A 13202-nucleotide genomic window follows, 5' to 3' on the forward strand; every position below is an offset into this window, starting at 1 on the left:
ATGACTCCACCAGAAGCTCGCTCCGTCGGCCGTAAGGCCAGTTTCACTTCATTCGCGCTTCAGGCGCAGTCCGACCTCCTCTCGCCCGGCTCCGCCAGCGCTAGTACCAACGATCAAGAGGTCGCTCTTGATCCCTCGCCGAGTAAGCGCAAGACCGGCGTTCACGATTACGATGACGAGCCCCAACCCCGCAAGCGTCCTTCTTTTGACCTCAACAACATGAATGCCGCAATAGATATTGAGAGACACGGGACCGAAGAAGCCGCCCCCCAGCACAGCAGAAACAAGTAGCCAACCCTGAAGCTGCGCCTCCCCAAAGACACTCCCGTAAGCCCGCAACCCGCCTTTGAGCCGACGATCACTGACACACTCCTGAAGACCACAACATCTGGAGAATCCCTGAACCCAGTCGACCTCTCGGGCTCTCACGACGGCTCATTCGACATCAAGACCCCACCAAGCAGTGACAGACCTTCGCTGAAGCGTAAGGCTGAAGGAACCGTGCCGGATTCGAGGCAACCCACGGCCAAGAAATTGGCCGCTACGTACAAGGCTCCTAAGCCCACACGGACTCCGACGCCGAGTTACTCCGGAGCGTCGTCAATCTCCTCAACCTCATCAACCCACTCGCACCCGCTGGGTGGTGGACATGTCCACCATCACGATTCTCGCGCGAAAGAAGCTCGCCAACGCAGCCAAGCGCCTTGGCCGAGGTTATCGAAAGATACCCGTCCGTGTGGAAGAACAACCCCGGATTCGCCAAGATGCCCGCCGAGCAGGAGATGTCCATTTCTTTAAAACCTGGACGGGAACGAGACACTAAGCTCACCACGAAAGTATACCCCCTCTCGGCTAAAGACAGAGCCGTCGTGGATGAGACCTTTGACAAACTGCATGATCAAGGCAAACTGGACTGGACGCGCACACATACCGTTTTTGGTTACCCTATATTCGTCGTCTGGAAAAAGATCCTTAAGGACGGGGTCTGGATCGAGAAGCCCCACGCAGTAGTGGATATCCGCGGCCTCAACCGGATCTCAGAGAAGCATTCGTACATTCGTACCCTTTGCCAGCCCAGCAGGACATCATTAACGCAGTCCGAGGATGCAATTACATCTCCAGGAGTAGTTCGGGACTGTGGGTTGTGGAGGGGGATGGGGGAGGGGGGAGGAGGGGGGGAGGAGGGAGGCGGAGAGGAGGGAGGAGAGGGAGGAGAGGAAGAGGAGGGAGGAGAGGGTTAGGGAGAAGAGGAGGGAGAAGAAGAGGAGGCAGAGGGAGAATGCTAAGAGGAGGGAGAGAGCGAATGAGGAGTAGGGGGAGGAGGGGATGGGGGCGTCCGGCGTTTGCGGACATGGATTTTCCTATAGTTGAGGGCTCTACAAAGGCGTGACGGATACGGATTTCTAAAGCTTTGATGTAATCTTAATGAGAATTGCCTGCTATGTGTCCTTCTCTCGACTCTTCCAAATTGATGGTGCTTATGTCGCCGATTCGATGTACCTCTCACTATGCGTAGCCGTACGCTTTGGCCAAATCAAGGCAGGCAGTGGAGTATAAGGCACACTAGAGTATGATGAAGAAGTTAGGGTCACTCAACTGAGATGTAAACAGCCCTAAGCTCATTGATTCTTGACATTCCCTTCCTGTACGTTTTCAGCGAACGAACACCGAGATAGCGTACGGCTCGACCGACAACTCCTCGACCAGGCAGAAGCCCACATGATACTATCTTCACAGCCCTCTCCCTGACGGCAGTTTTGCCGCCGAATGACTTTGGCACCAACTAGGATCAGACGTCTGCGAAGACATGACAGCGCATCTCGTAGACACTCAGCACCAAAACACAGGTAGACTTCACGGAGAATACACCGCAAACCGGCTTCCGCAGCGGCTTTTGACGGTGTATCCCTTATCGTTGTCCTTTGTACTATCTATCTGGGTGGCCCTGCAGTTGCGGCGCGGCGAGGATCGCTACTATTTTCGAGAAGTAGTAGATTGTCGTGCTGTCCGAAGACGGTGATATGCTGTTATGGGTTATCGGCGAAGACAAAAAACAGACACATGGTCACGAACTGGTCGTATCATCATTGGTTGTCCGGAATAGCGCCCTCCACAAGGTTTTTGGCGATCGAAGGCGCCGCGAAGCGTTTGTTCTCTCATCCTTCTCTATGCCGCGTGAGACTGCGAGTGTTGCTGTTATCCTGCAGGAATTCTCGGAAGGTACCAGCTACCAGCAGCTAGCCCAGAACTCGATCTGCTTCTCGATGGTTTATCTGCCCTCAGGCATGCTTGGATTACCAATACGCCTGGCGAGCTTTAGCCTACTGCCTACCTTTCCGTGCGGAACGAATCGTATCTGAGACCTGGCCATTGCGCCAAATCTACCGCTATCCAGTCCGCGAGTTCTTTCCGTAGCTGTATTACCGGGCGTAGCAGCTGGGCTGTGGATTGTCCAGACCAAGACGCGATTGCCATCTTCGAGTTTGTTACCTGGCCATCTCCTCCACGCTTTATAAACCCATCACCAGACAGCGTACCTAGGCGCCGTTATGACCGTTACCTGTATGTAATCTACCCAAATGAAGGTCTGCCCGTGGCAGTATCTAAGCTCTGCAGGTCAACATCATCAATCATCACTGAGTGCTTAGGAAGCACCTACCAACGAAAACGTAAACAGTTTCAACACAATTACAGCCATCTTATAGCCTGGGACATCAGCATCGGGCTTGTAGCCGATTACCTGCAGATGTATTGTTGCATCATAGAATATTTGGACGTAGCCTTCGCAATCTGGATAACGTATTGTAGGCACCCAGATGGGCCGCGAAATGCGATGACTCTTGGTCAGCACGGGTCTGGCCGATCAAGAGGCGGGGGAGAGTGTCTGGACGGGGGGAACTGCGAATCATCAGCCGTGCCCAGGGACAAAACGAAGTTTGTGTGCCGATGAGGATCAAGGGTCTCCAGACGTTGACAGATCGCATGTTGCCAGGATGTTCGGCCGATCGACGGAAGTCGAGCAAGATTGGGGTGCCGTTTGGAGACTGCGGAAGTTTGAGGCCTGATCTACAGATGTGCTGAGTCCCCATAATGGCTTCTGATGGCATTGAGCTTTAAACAAGGCTGGGGATGGAAGTAAGAAGCATTCCCGCTGCCACGAAGGGGACGAATTCATAGCCCTGTACTAGCAGTCAGCGGGTACCTGAGAAAGGACAGTAGAGCCATTTGCCTTCTCGAGCAGGTCAATCGTCCTCTCGGGCTGGCAGTGCACCAAGCAGCCTGGAAAGGCGCATTGCATGCCAACCTCTTCCCGTTTGTCGAACCCCGCTGGGCAGGAGGCTATAAAGCATTCTTACTACCGTCTTGGAGGTTATCGCGTTTCTGAAACATATTAAGGTTGGAAAGTTACTCCCCGTAACAGAAACTGTCCGTTCACCCTTGTCGATGACAATGTATCTTTCCCAGTAAGCAGGCAGGCCAGGTCGTTGTGCATGGTGATATCGCGCAGGTAGGGAGTTATGGGTTCGTCAACAGATTCCGCTGTTCCGCAGTTAGCGATGCATTGTCTTTGCAGCTCAAAACGGCCTAATGTTGTTACCTGCACGAACGCCACGATCTAGCCCAAGCTTCGAAGACGACAAAGAGGAGCCCTTCTACGCCTGCACTAGCGTTATAATTTAAGGCCCCCAGTCCTTACCTTCTCAAGTTCACGTACTCTTCAGCACGTCTGGTCGACTTTAAGCCCTCGCGGCCTTTGCCAGCTCGGCGCAGACGAAACTTGCCAACACTTTTTGCGAAGGATGCTATTCGCCGTCTTGTGCCTTGCTGATCATGGGCTCTTCAAACCTCCCTCTACCGTGTACATCGTCATCAGCTTTGTCCAGGTCCTCTCCAGCACGTCCATTATATGTCCTTTCCGTAGTTGAGAAGGCGAGAGTCTGGGTCAAACTGTAGAGGAAACTCGCGGCGGATTTGCGAGAGGCGATGGTCGGAGCGGGGACAGCGGAAAGCGTAGGGAGTGTGGGCGCTTCGGCCATCATGAGGCGCTACCTGCACCTTGTCAGCCCTGCTCGGTAGTAAGCGGCTGCCTGACTGCAAAAAGAATATTGCGCGTGTCTGAGGTATGGTTGGTGTCTTTGCCTGCATTTTCCGGACTTGCCTGGAGGAAGATTTGGCGTGGGAGGGCGTTCCTGATTCGTGCAGAGAAGCGTGTCAGGATGTCATTGTCGTCAGACAGTGTCTCATGGAGTTTCGCGATGGTGGCGTTTGGGGCTTGCTCATACCTAGCGAGGACCATTTGCCACCGATCGGCGAGCGTGATCGAGGACCAGAAGCGCTCTTCGTCTGGAATCGGTCGTTCTGGCGGACGCTCTGGAGGTCAAAGGCTGTTGATGGAGCGGTGAAAAGGGAAGAAAATATCGCCGCAGATACTGGCCATCTCGCCGAAGGAGAAGGCAGAGCGGTTCCCAGCGGACATGGTCGTGGGCTTCGGCACGTCGTGGTTGTTGGTGTCGTGAGGGAGGGCTTCGGCTTCGACGCGCCATTAGCTGATGGTTGCCGCCGCGGCGGGAGGGTCATACCAGCGACTGCGCACCCTGTGCCGTTGCCCTCCTGTGCCGAGGCCTTCGAGATGTCAGTGAAGAAAGAGATGGTGGAGGCGTCCTGCGGCGGGTGAGCCTGGTCGGCTGGCTGCTCATCACCGTTGGCGGCAGGCGACACGGGGATGTAGATCTCACCAGAGAACTCCTGCGACGCCAGCTTGGTGCTATCTCCGGCGGCGGCGGGCTTCTTGCGTCCACGTTAAGGCGTCTTGGAAGACCCTTCAAAGCAGCACAGCTTCGCTGTATACGCAGTGCGGGCCGGAGCATCGTGGCGCGTCAGGACCACGCAAAACATGACGTAGCCGGTGGCGGAAGTTGAAGCGCACCCGATTGCGCTGCGAGGTATGGGTCTGCGAAGGTTGCCAGCGTTCAGCGGTTGCGGCGTCACGAGCGCGATCGCGATCGCGAGCGTCGCGGGCCTGCAGTGATTCAACATGGGCGCGGTGGCTGGACTGGAGGACTTAAGGTCACCTCTGGGCGCTCAGCTTGCGCAAAGGCGCAGAATCTGGGTGTCGCGGCTGCTGAGCGCTCCATGGCGCTTCAGTGAGGCCGCGCTGAGTCGTTCACGCTGCCGCACGCTGCCATACGTCGACACCGCAACGGCCGGGGCGCGAACGACACAGAGAGCCAGGAACCCTCCATCGCAGGTAGTCAGCTCCGTTAGAGGCGCGCGCAGGCCAGCGACGCAAACCAACGACCATCGCCAGTCGCGACGAAGCGCAGTCGCAACGACGCGCAGTCGAGATCAGCTCTCATCACCAAGCTGCAACTTCTTCCTCAAGAACCGGCTCCAAGGCCAGTCGATTGACGAAAAAGGTAGAAGGGTCGCGTCACCCAGAGGTAGTGCAATACTGGGGACACTGTGGCCAGTGACGATAAGCAGAGCTCAGAGGCCACCAGCCGGATTCCAAAAACAGGTTTAATCATGAGAAGCCCCCCGTAGGGGGTTGTGCAGAGATTAAACTACACAGAAACGGCACTGCGCTTGATCTAAGCCAAAAGGCAAAGAGAGCTGGAGAAGAAAGGAAGGTCGAGGAGCTGGCGGGTTTATATGGACGGCCGGAAGGCTGGTTGATCCGGGTGCGCGTGCGGCCTCCTCGGGCTCGTTGCGCTGGACAACGGTCAGCTGGGGCCGTGTGGGGCCAGAGCGCCTGCTGTTCTTGGTGATTCGCCACCAAGGTGGCTCCGTGGGTGAGGCAGGGGCTTAACTTCCAGGTCAATCGACTCACGGCGGCCGGAAGGCAGCGAGAGCGGCCCGACGGAACGCTTTGAAGGCCCGGAGTGACGGTAGAGCATCCATGGTACCGGCAGTGGTCCTCACGCTCAAGGCAGGCGTATGTGCTAATACTGACCTGCTTGAGGGCCCGCCTCTCGCTCTGGCTGAAGCCCAGCACACTCTGCCACGTACGACACAAACCGTTACTGCGCAGACTGAGAGCGCAGGAATCGGACATGCAACATCTCACGTGTGGCAAATCCTTCCGGAAGAGGGTAATTCCGTTCAGCCGGGACGCGATGGTCCTCTCTTCTCGTTCGTCACCGCCAACAGCGCAGCAACTCCTGTACACAGGATACCCGAATCCCACACACGGCCAATCGCCCACGCCACCAGGAGCCACCTACTTCTGGGCGATGTATCATCCCTGTGGAAGGCACCGTTATCGCCTGTCGCGTCTCGGCTTCTGCTGCTACTTGGGCTTCTGATCCTGACGTAGTCACACTTGCCTCCCCTCGGCGGACGCGGACTCGAAAAGAACGAAATAAATGGCTATCAAGGAGCTACTACCTATGATGATAACATCGTGGACTGACGGCGCGACAGAACTTGCGAAGCCATCAGATGGAGCGCCAAACTGGGACGCGGATATCCAAGACATGACAGCATCACCACTGACCAAGCAAAGCGCATGCGGATACGTGAGGCATCACCTAGCAAGGGCTATCTACTCTCCGTTGTTTTTGGTGCCGGGTTTGCGGTTTTGCTCTCCGAATCAACAGCACCCAATCCCATCGAGGGCCATCTCTTGGAACATTGGACCATGAGCCAAGTATCGCACGATCCATTGTCTCTTCGAGGTAAGAAGGCTTTCACTATTGAATCTTTAAAAACAGCGTGCCGGGCTCCTCCATTGCTGGTTCCAACAACTCTGGAATGACTCCCCAATGGACCGCTGATATCCCAGTTCTCATCGCTCTCTGTCGCTCCCGCACCCCCAAGCACTCTTTCAGCATCTAGTATGAGAAAAATCTCCCCTCAATCACCCATTCTCTGACTCGCAGTAGCCACATCTCAGATGTTTGCTACATCCTGGACGATCTCTCTGCTTCCGACGGCTCGCTATCCCGCCGCTTCCGTCCGGTCCTTTGCGAACCAGCTCCAGCCCGCACAATCACGAAACGGTCAATATCTATGAATATCACGATTACTCGGATCTCTACAGTGATGTGTTCATTGACAGCATTATTAAAAGTGTCAAGCTCGTCAGAAAGTATCTGGCCGGCAAGGGTATGGACAACAAGATGGGGATCTACGGCGGTGTTAAGCCGGGCGAGGAGAAGAGATAGCCTGCTCGCCGAAAACACATGCTACGCCTACACTGTGTCGTTGTTTTATCGCTGTTCTCTCAGATTAGCGAGCAGAGCCCCTCGACGCTACAAGGACCTATAGGCTCCTGGGTTACGCGGTATGGCACCTGAAGACTCCAAGGACTGCGGCAAGACACTAAGCAAACAAAGGCTTCGTACGCAGAAGACAAAGGACCGGAAAGGCTAATCGCTGTAGCACCTCCAGAGAGGCGAACGATCCTCAGCCATGCAAGACCTTGTTCAACATCAGCGAAGCTAGCCTGCCACCAACGACCGTCATCCTTTCAAGTCGCCTGCGTGCCAGGTTTTCTGCTGCCCCCTCATCACCAGACCTCTCCCTTCGCCAGCGTCACCAGTCGCGGCCTGCAGACGGGCTACTCCAGCCGAGATCACTGTGTTCATGGCCCGAGCAGCCACGCTGGGCCCGGAAGACGGCATGCGGACCTTGGGTTGATGGAAGGGGTGCACATACTGCGCAAGTTGAGGATACAGCATCGTCGGCAATGCAAGGCGCCTCGAGTCACCGCCTGAACATGCGAAATAGCTGAACGACTAACCATCCCGTAGAAGCTGGAATCTGCCCGATGGCCACCGAGCAGGCTCGCCGGCGGCGTCGAAGCGGAAGAGCCAGCGGCCATCGGGCGCTCGCGGTGCAGCATCACGTCCCAGCAGTGCCCGTCTTGCCCTGTTGCGGTATCCCGAATCCTCATCCCCTTGCTCTCCTCTCCGTCCGTAGCTTTCCTCTCCATACTCAGCTGTTTTCTTTCCGTTGTCTGTTTGTGTGTGTGCGTTATTTGTGCGGGTCCGAGCTGAGGAGGAGGTGTAGGTGTCGATTTGCTGAGCGGAAGAAGCAGTGAAATACCCCCCATGTCGATCGCTCCTGCCAACAGCGTTGCATGTGCCCAGTGATGGCGACGCGGAATTCGTACCCGCCGAAGACGTGCGGCGCGAGCTCGGCTGCGTGGAATACGCTGGTACCAACGGCGGAGTTCATAGCGATTTGTCATTTGCCACGGCGGGAGTGCGTGTGGGTGTGTGTACGCCAATGGCTGTCGGCGGCGCGATGGGCGATGTAGGCGGGCGAAGGGCATGGCGTCGGACTGCATACGTCAGCTCCGGAATCGTAGAACGGGTTATACCGAGGCAGGGCAGAGAAGAGGGGGAGGACCGATACCACTGATGGCTCTGCAGAGGGCGAAAGAGATGCGTGACTGGGAGAGCGTTGGAGGACTAGCGGAGGAAAGGCGTGGGTCGTTGCCGGTGTGGCGGCGAGGCGGGCAAAGTAGAGCGCGTGGGCGCTACGATTGCGCGTTGTCGTTAGAGGAGAGAGATGCGGTATCTTTGAAGGGATTAGCAGCGGTGAAATGCTGGGGGGGCGAGGTAGGGCGGCCGCCTGTTTCGCAGGTCGGCCGTAGCGCTAGAAGGCGTGGGTTTCCTTGTTGCGGCCGAGGTGCTGGAGCTGCGTGCAGCGTAGACTTACCACACCTAAGTAAGCAGACCTTCAGGCAGCATATGGTGCTATCCTGAACGTGTCGCGCGCCGAAGATCGTGAAGCATTGGGGTTCCCCGACCACGGCTGAGCGAATTCATCTCGGCTTCACGAGCTCAAGCGCAGGAGACCCGATGTTGCTTTCCGCGCTCATTTCCCCTCCACGTAGTGGACTTGCGGTACACTGGCGGGAAGTAAGTCATCGACTGCGCCTTAGGGCTACACCCGCCGTCAGCGTCGACGCCGTTTCCGTCATCACCGCCAACAGCTTTCTTGCGGAGTCCGCCCCCGCAGAGTATGCCATCCCGACACCTCTACACACCCTACTCACCTCTCTCCTCACAGCCCATCGAGAAGGCCCACATCCAGTCCCGAGGCGATACCAAGGTACGATACCTCCGCCATCTCAATGCCACGCGTGCCGTCCGGCTCTGTCCTTGTCTCCTCCTCTTTCTTGCGTCCGGGTCGACCTCTGCCTCCTTAAACAGCGCGACCTACAGAGCCCACCAAATGCCATGCATCCCCAATGGCAACACAGCTGTTATGAATCCTTGTCGATGCCAGACAGCCTTGCCACTCTGAGCAGGTCCGAAAAGCCTGCAAAACATTGTTTGGGACATTACATCCGCCTGCAGAAGACCGCTCTCGCTCGCACACCAACTGCCGTCGCCGAAGTCATCAACGACGCCACGACCTTGGACCGCCGGTTATTGGCGCTCTTCATAGCCAGATCACAACCAGATCCCTCATCGAAGGCATCTTCCAGCGCCTTTGGGATGACCACACCAAACCATGAGCTCACGGGCTGCACCAATGTCAATATATCTGAATGCTGAAATCCTGAACGTAGGAAATCCGTCTCGACCCGGCTCCGACGCCCCGACTTGCGCTGCAACGAAGACAAACCGCAAAACCACCGCCGCCGCCACAACGACTGCTGCCGAGACGGAAGGGGCTGTGTACCGAAACAGGATAACAGTGTTGCGGGAATTGACTTCCAATCGAGTAGGTATCTTTGAAAACAACCATCCTCCAGTGAAGGTCTGGACAGCAGAGAGGCTTGTGGGCTAATCTGTCTACCCCATGTAGGATCGTTTCGTTTCCGCGCCCTGAAGCCACGCTTGCCCGTTTATCGGAACCGGCACCACCGCCGGCAGCCGGTCTCCCCATGTTCCAGCTGGTGGTGATACCATCATGTCTTGTACAGCACTTTCTGTGTCGGGGAGCACACAGGCTCGCCATGATGGTTTTTCAGTGCCGAGGATCCATACATCCATACCCGGGACATCATATACGTGCGATGCGTGCAGGGGCTTGTGCAATCTGGTACGCTTGGAAGGAGTCGTACTTCCTTTTGGGAGGTAACCTCTTGTGCATCCGATGTTGATTCCGCGTAGACTCCAAATGAACTCAGGCCATGGTAAAGGCTTGAATATACGGATTGTAGCATGGAATAGTGGCACGCCGAGTCTCTACCATACCCCCAGAGGAGGATCCTACAACATCGTCTGGCGGGTTTGGCCGGAGTTTGGTATCGGACGGGGTCGCTTTGAAGGGATGCACCCGGACAAAGACCCAACGTACCGCAACGCCTCGACAATAATAGGGGATGTTGGAGCTGCAATTGTGTGTGTAATCAAGATCTAAAGGACAGATTCAGTGGCAATACCAGAAAGGAACGAAAGCGGAAATGGCACAGAAGCAAATTGCGCATCTTGCGGCAGTACTTATTCTCAGCGAGTACGGCTGAATGGCTGCTCAATACACAGATTCTTGTGGAAGGTATACTCGGCAGGATTGCGAGTGTACTTCGCTTAGCTACAGCATTGCTCCGAGGGCTTATTGACAAGGAGCGCTTACAGCGATGATAACACAGCGTGAGTGCAAGGAATTACTGACTGATGGTAGTAGAGCCGTTATCTGTTGACTCCATTCTCCAGACAAAATATCTTGCCAACCCCCAGGCAGCGGAGATGAACAATGCGTTTCTGTGTACAAGGAACTGTTTGTAAGAATAAAGGACAAGACACCGCCAAGGTAACGTGAAAGAATCCCAAGCCCCCTCTGGAAACCCGATATTACCAGACTGCAAGCCTCAAGGCATGTCAGAGGCAGATTAACACAGATGCCAGATCTATATCATAGTGTGGCCCACGCATAGCGAAACGGACAGTCATCCTCGCAAGGCTCGCAAATAGAAGCCTAATACAACGATATAAGAGACAGTAATTGGCACGGAGGAACGGCTGTTCTTACGGGAAACGCCTTCGCCGCCAGGAAATGCAATGGTCTCAACTACTAAGAGCCGATCCCATCTCAACGCTGTAGCACGCATGATCGGCCCTTTATGACCACCCTCCCGAATCGATACCCTTCCCGCACCCAGTCTCGTCGACATACCAGATACTCCTTGAAGCATAATACCCACCGCCCCCCGAGTATTGTACGTAAGATTCCCCCACGCGTCATCGGCACCACGGTTAAAGCAGCTTTCGGTAGCACGAGAGGCTACACGCGGCAAACGGAACATATGCGTATGTGCTCATCTTCGTGATCGTCCCAGGCGGCGAGCCGGCGAAGCATCCAAAAACTGGCTCCCGCAACTACATACATGCCTTGGCCAAGGCCTTCCTCAGAAACGGCACAGAAGTAGTCGACTGCACGATCGATGTCGGTTACACGATGGAGGGGGTGTTCTACGAGATACTTCACGGAGTATCTTACCAGGTCCTGCATTTGCCGGAAGAAATTGAGGTAAACAGAATTGACGGAGAGCCGACGCTTAGCTCAGAGCACGGCCACGGATGAAGATGTTGCACTGGTGTCTGGTCCCGGTGGGAGAGCTTGCTGTTCGGACAAGATGTGCCTCAGAGCTGGATGTTTGGTTCGTGCTTCCCCAGCCATGCATGGATTATTTCTGCCGCATGCTCATTTAGTGTTCACCAAGCTCTAACGGAGGGTTAAGGTGGAAAGAACTGTCACCAATCTCGCGATCCACCGCCTTGAGGGTAATGTGTCCCAGGACGGCAGGATGTTAAAAAGTTCTATGGTCCCTATGATGAATGGCTCTGACACTGGCAGATTTAAGGCTCTTCCCTGCTGCCACTTCAATGTGGCGTCATATTTTGCCATTTCGACGGCCAACAACGTGCAGTTCGACAAACGGTAACTCCAGACGTTGAAGGATGAAATCTCCAATCAAATGGACGAAATCCCCGCACTATAGACCACGGTGAGATTGGAGAATGGCAGAAACCGGCGAGTCTTAAGCGTGTATCAGCTTACTCTACAACGTGTAACCGAATTCTCTCGTTTCAGAGCCATCACCACTGATAAGGCACTCCCTACGGCGATTCTATCCTTCATAAGCAGGTGTGCAAGGTTGAGAAGACGCGGGTGGATGTAAAGCCATATAAAACAAAGTAAAATAAGGGTCTTCCGACGAACTGTGCCTACATGGGTGGCTGCGTCCAGAATCCGGACTTGCGTATTCTCTTTCCAAACCTGCGTTTATATCTAGACAGAATTTTGAGTATAGTACCTACGTAGACAGGAAATTTTCTCAACGACGAGGCTGGAGCCCTTACCGCTGTTAATAGACATCGGGTTGTGGCCGTAGCTTTCTTCTGGATGCACCCCAGTGGCCGCGATGGTGCGGCTGTGCGGTTCGATGTGTGCCCGTCTGCTGTTGTCATGACCACAGTTGTGTTGAGTGTAGGGCTATTCAACAGTTCTTCGAAAGGGGCGATTGCTTTCCACTAGCTTGTGATGGCATGCCGCTAGGGTTAGGCTGGAGGCAGATGCGTTGGCGTTAACATTGTTGCCGTCACGATAAGGGGACGAGGGGCTGTAGCTGGATATCAGTAGAGTAGACATCGACGAAGCGTCTATATGGCTTGCGTACCGGTTGAACAGGTGGTTTGGAATGAAGTTGAACCGGTGCTGCTATCCTGACGAAACGCATATTGGGCTGGGCCGATCATTCAATCAATCATCATGTGTTATGCTTACACGTTATGCGTAAACTTTACTCGAGTAAGAGTTATCAAAAGCTAGATATTATTACTAAAAATAGAAGATACTAACGGTGGCGGAGTCGATGGGAGGAGGCTGGCCGGCGGAAGAAAGGAGGGCGGCGGCAGCGCGGAAGGTGGGGTCGTGCAGGTAAAGGGCGGCCGTGGAGAAGTGTAAAGTGCGTGCCGGTGGGCGATGGATGTCCATCGCTCATCTTCCTTAAGCGACCTGTGTCGACGTTCCTTCCGGTCGCAACAACTTGGACCTTGTTCTTACAGGTATCGAACAGCCTACCCGTCCTAATGAGTTCTTCGAAAGCCCAATTGCCCGTAATATGCTTAACGTCATCGAGCCCCAGGATTAAGGTCTCGGACCAATTAATGCTACCCAGTTGGTGCATCTTCGCAAGCATGGTGGGAGTGGTGATGATAATGTCGGCGCCATTCTTAGATCTACCTTTCGGGCATACCCCCAGGTCGGGAACCGAGAGGACTGTGATGGTATAAGCCTGT

At 55.0% G+C, this 13202-nt stretch overlaps 1 protein-coding gene across 1 annotated transcript; it reads left to right on the forward strand.

The window, feature by feature from the left end:
• Positions 1-291, forward strand: SLS55_005981 (uncharacterized protein; the record flags this gene model as incomplete). The annotated part of the gene is made up of 1 exon (XM_066777421.1): positions 1-291. The coding sequence occupies one exon, from the start codon at positions 1-3 to the stop codon at positions 289-291; it is 291 nt and encodes a 96-aa protein (XP_066631516.1).
• Positions 292-13202: the final 12911 nt, after the last annotated feature.

Source organism: Diplodia seriata, assembly GCF_021436955.1.
Source record: "Diplodia seriata strain FDS-637 chromosome Unknown scaffold_6, whole genome shotgun sequence".
In the NCBI taxonomy this organism is placed as follows: Eukaryota; Fungi; Ascomycota; class Dothideomycetes; order Botryosphaeriales; family Botryosphaeriaceae; genus Diplodia; species Diplodia seriata.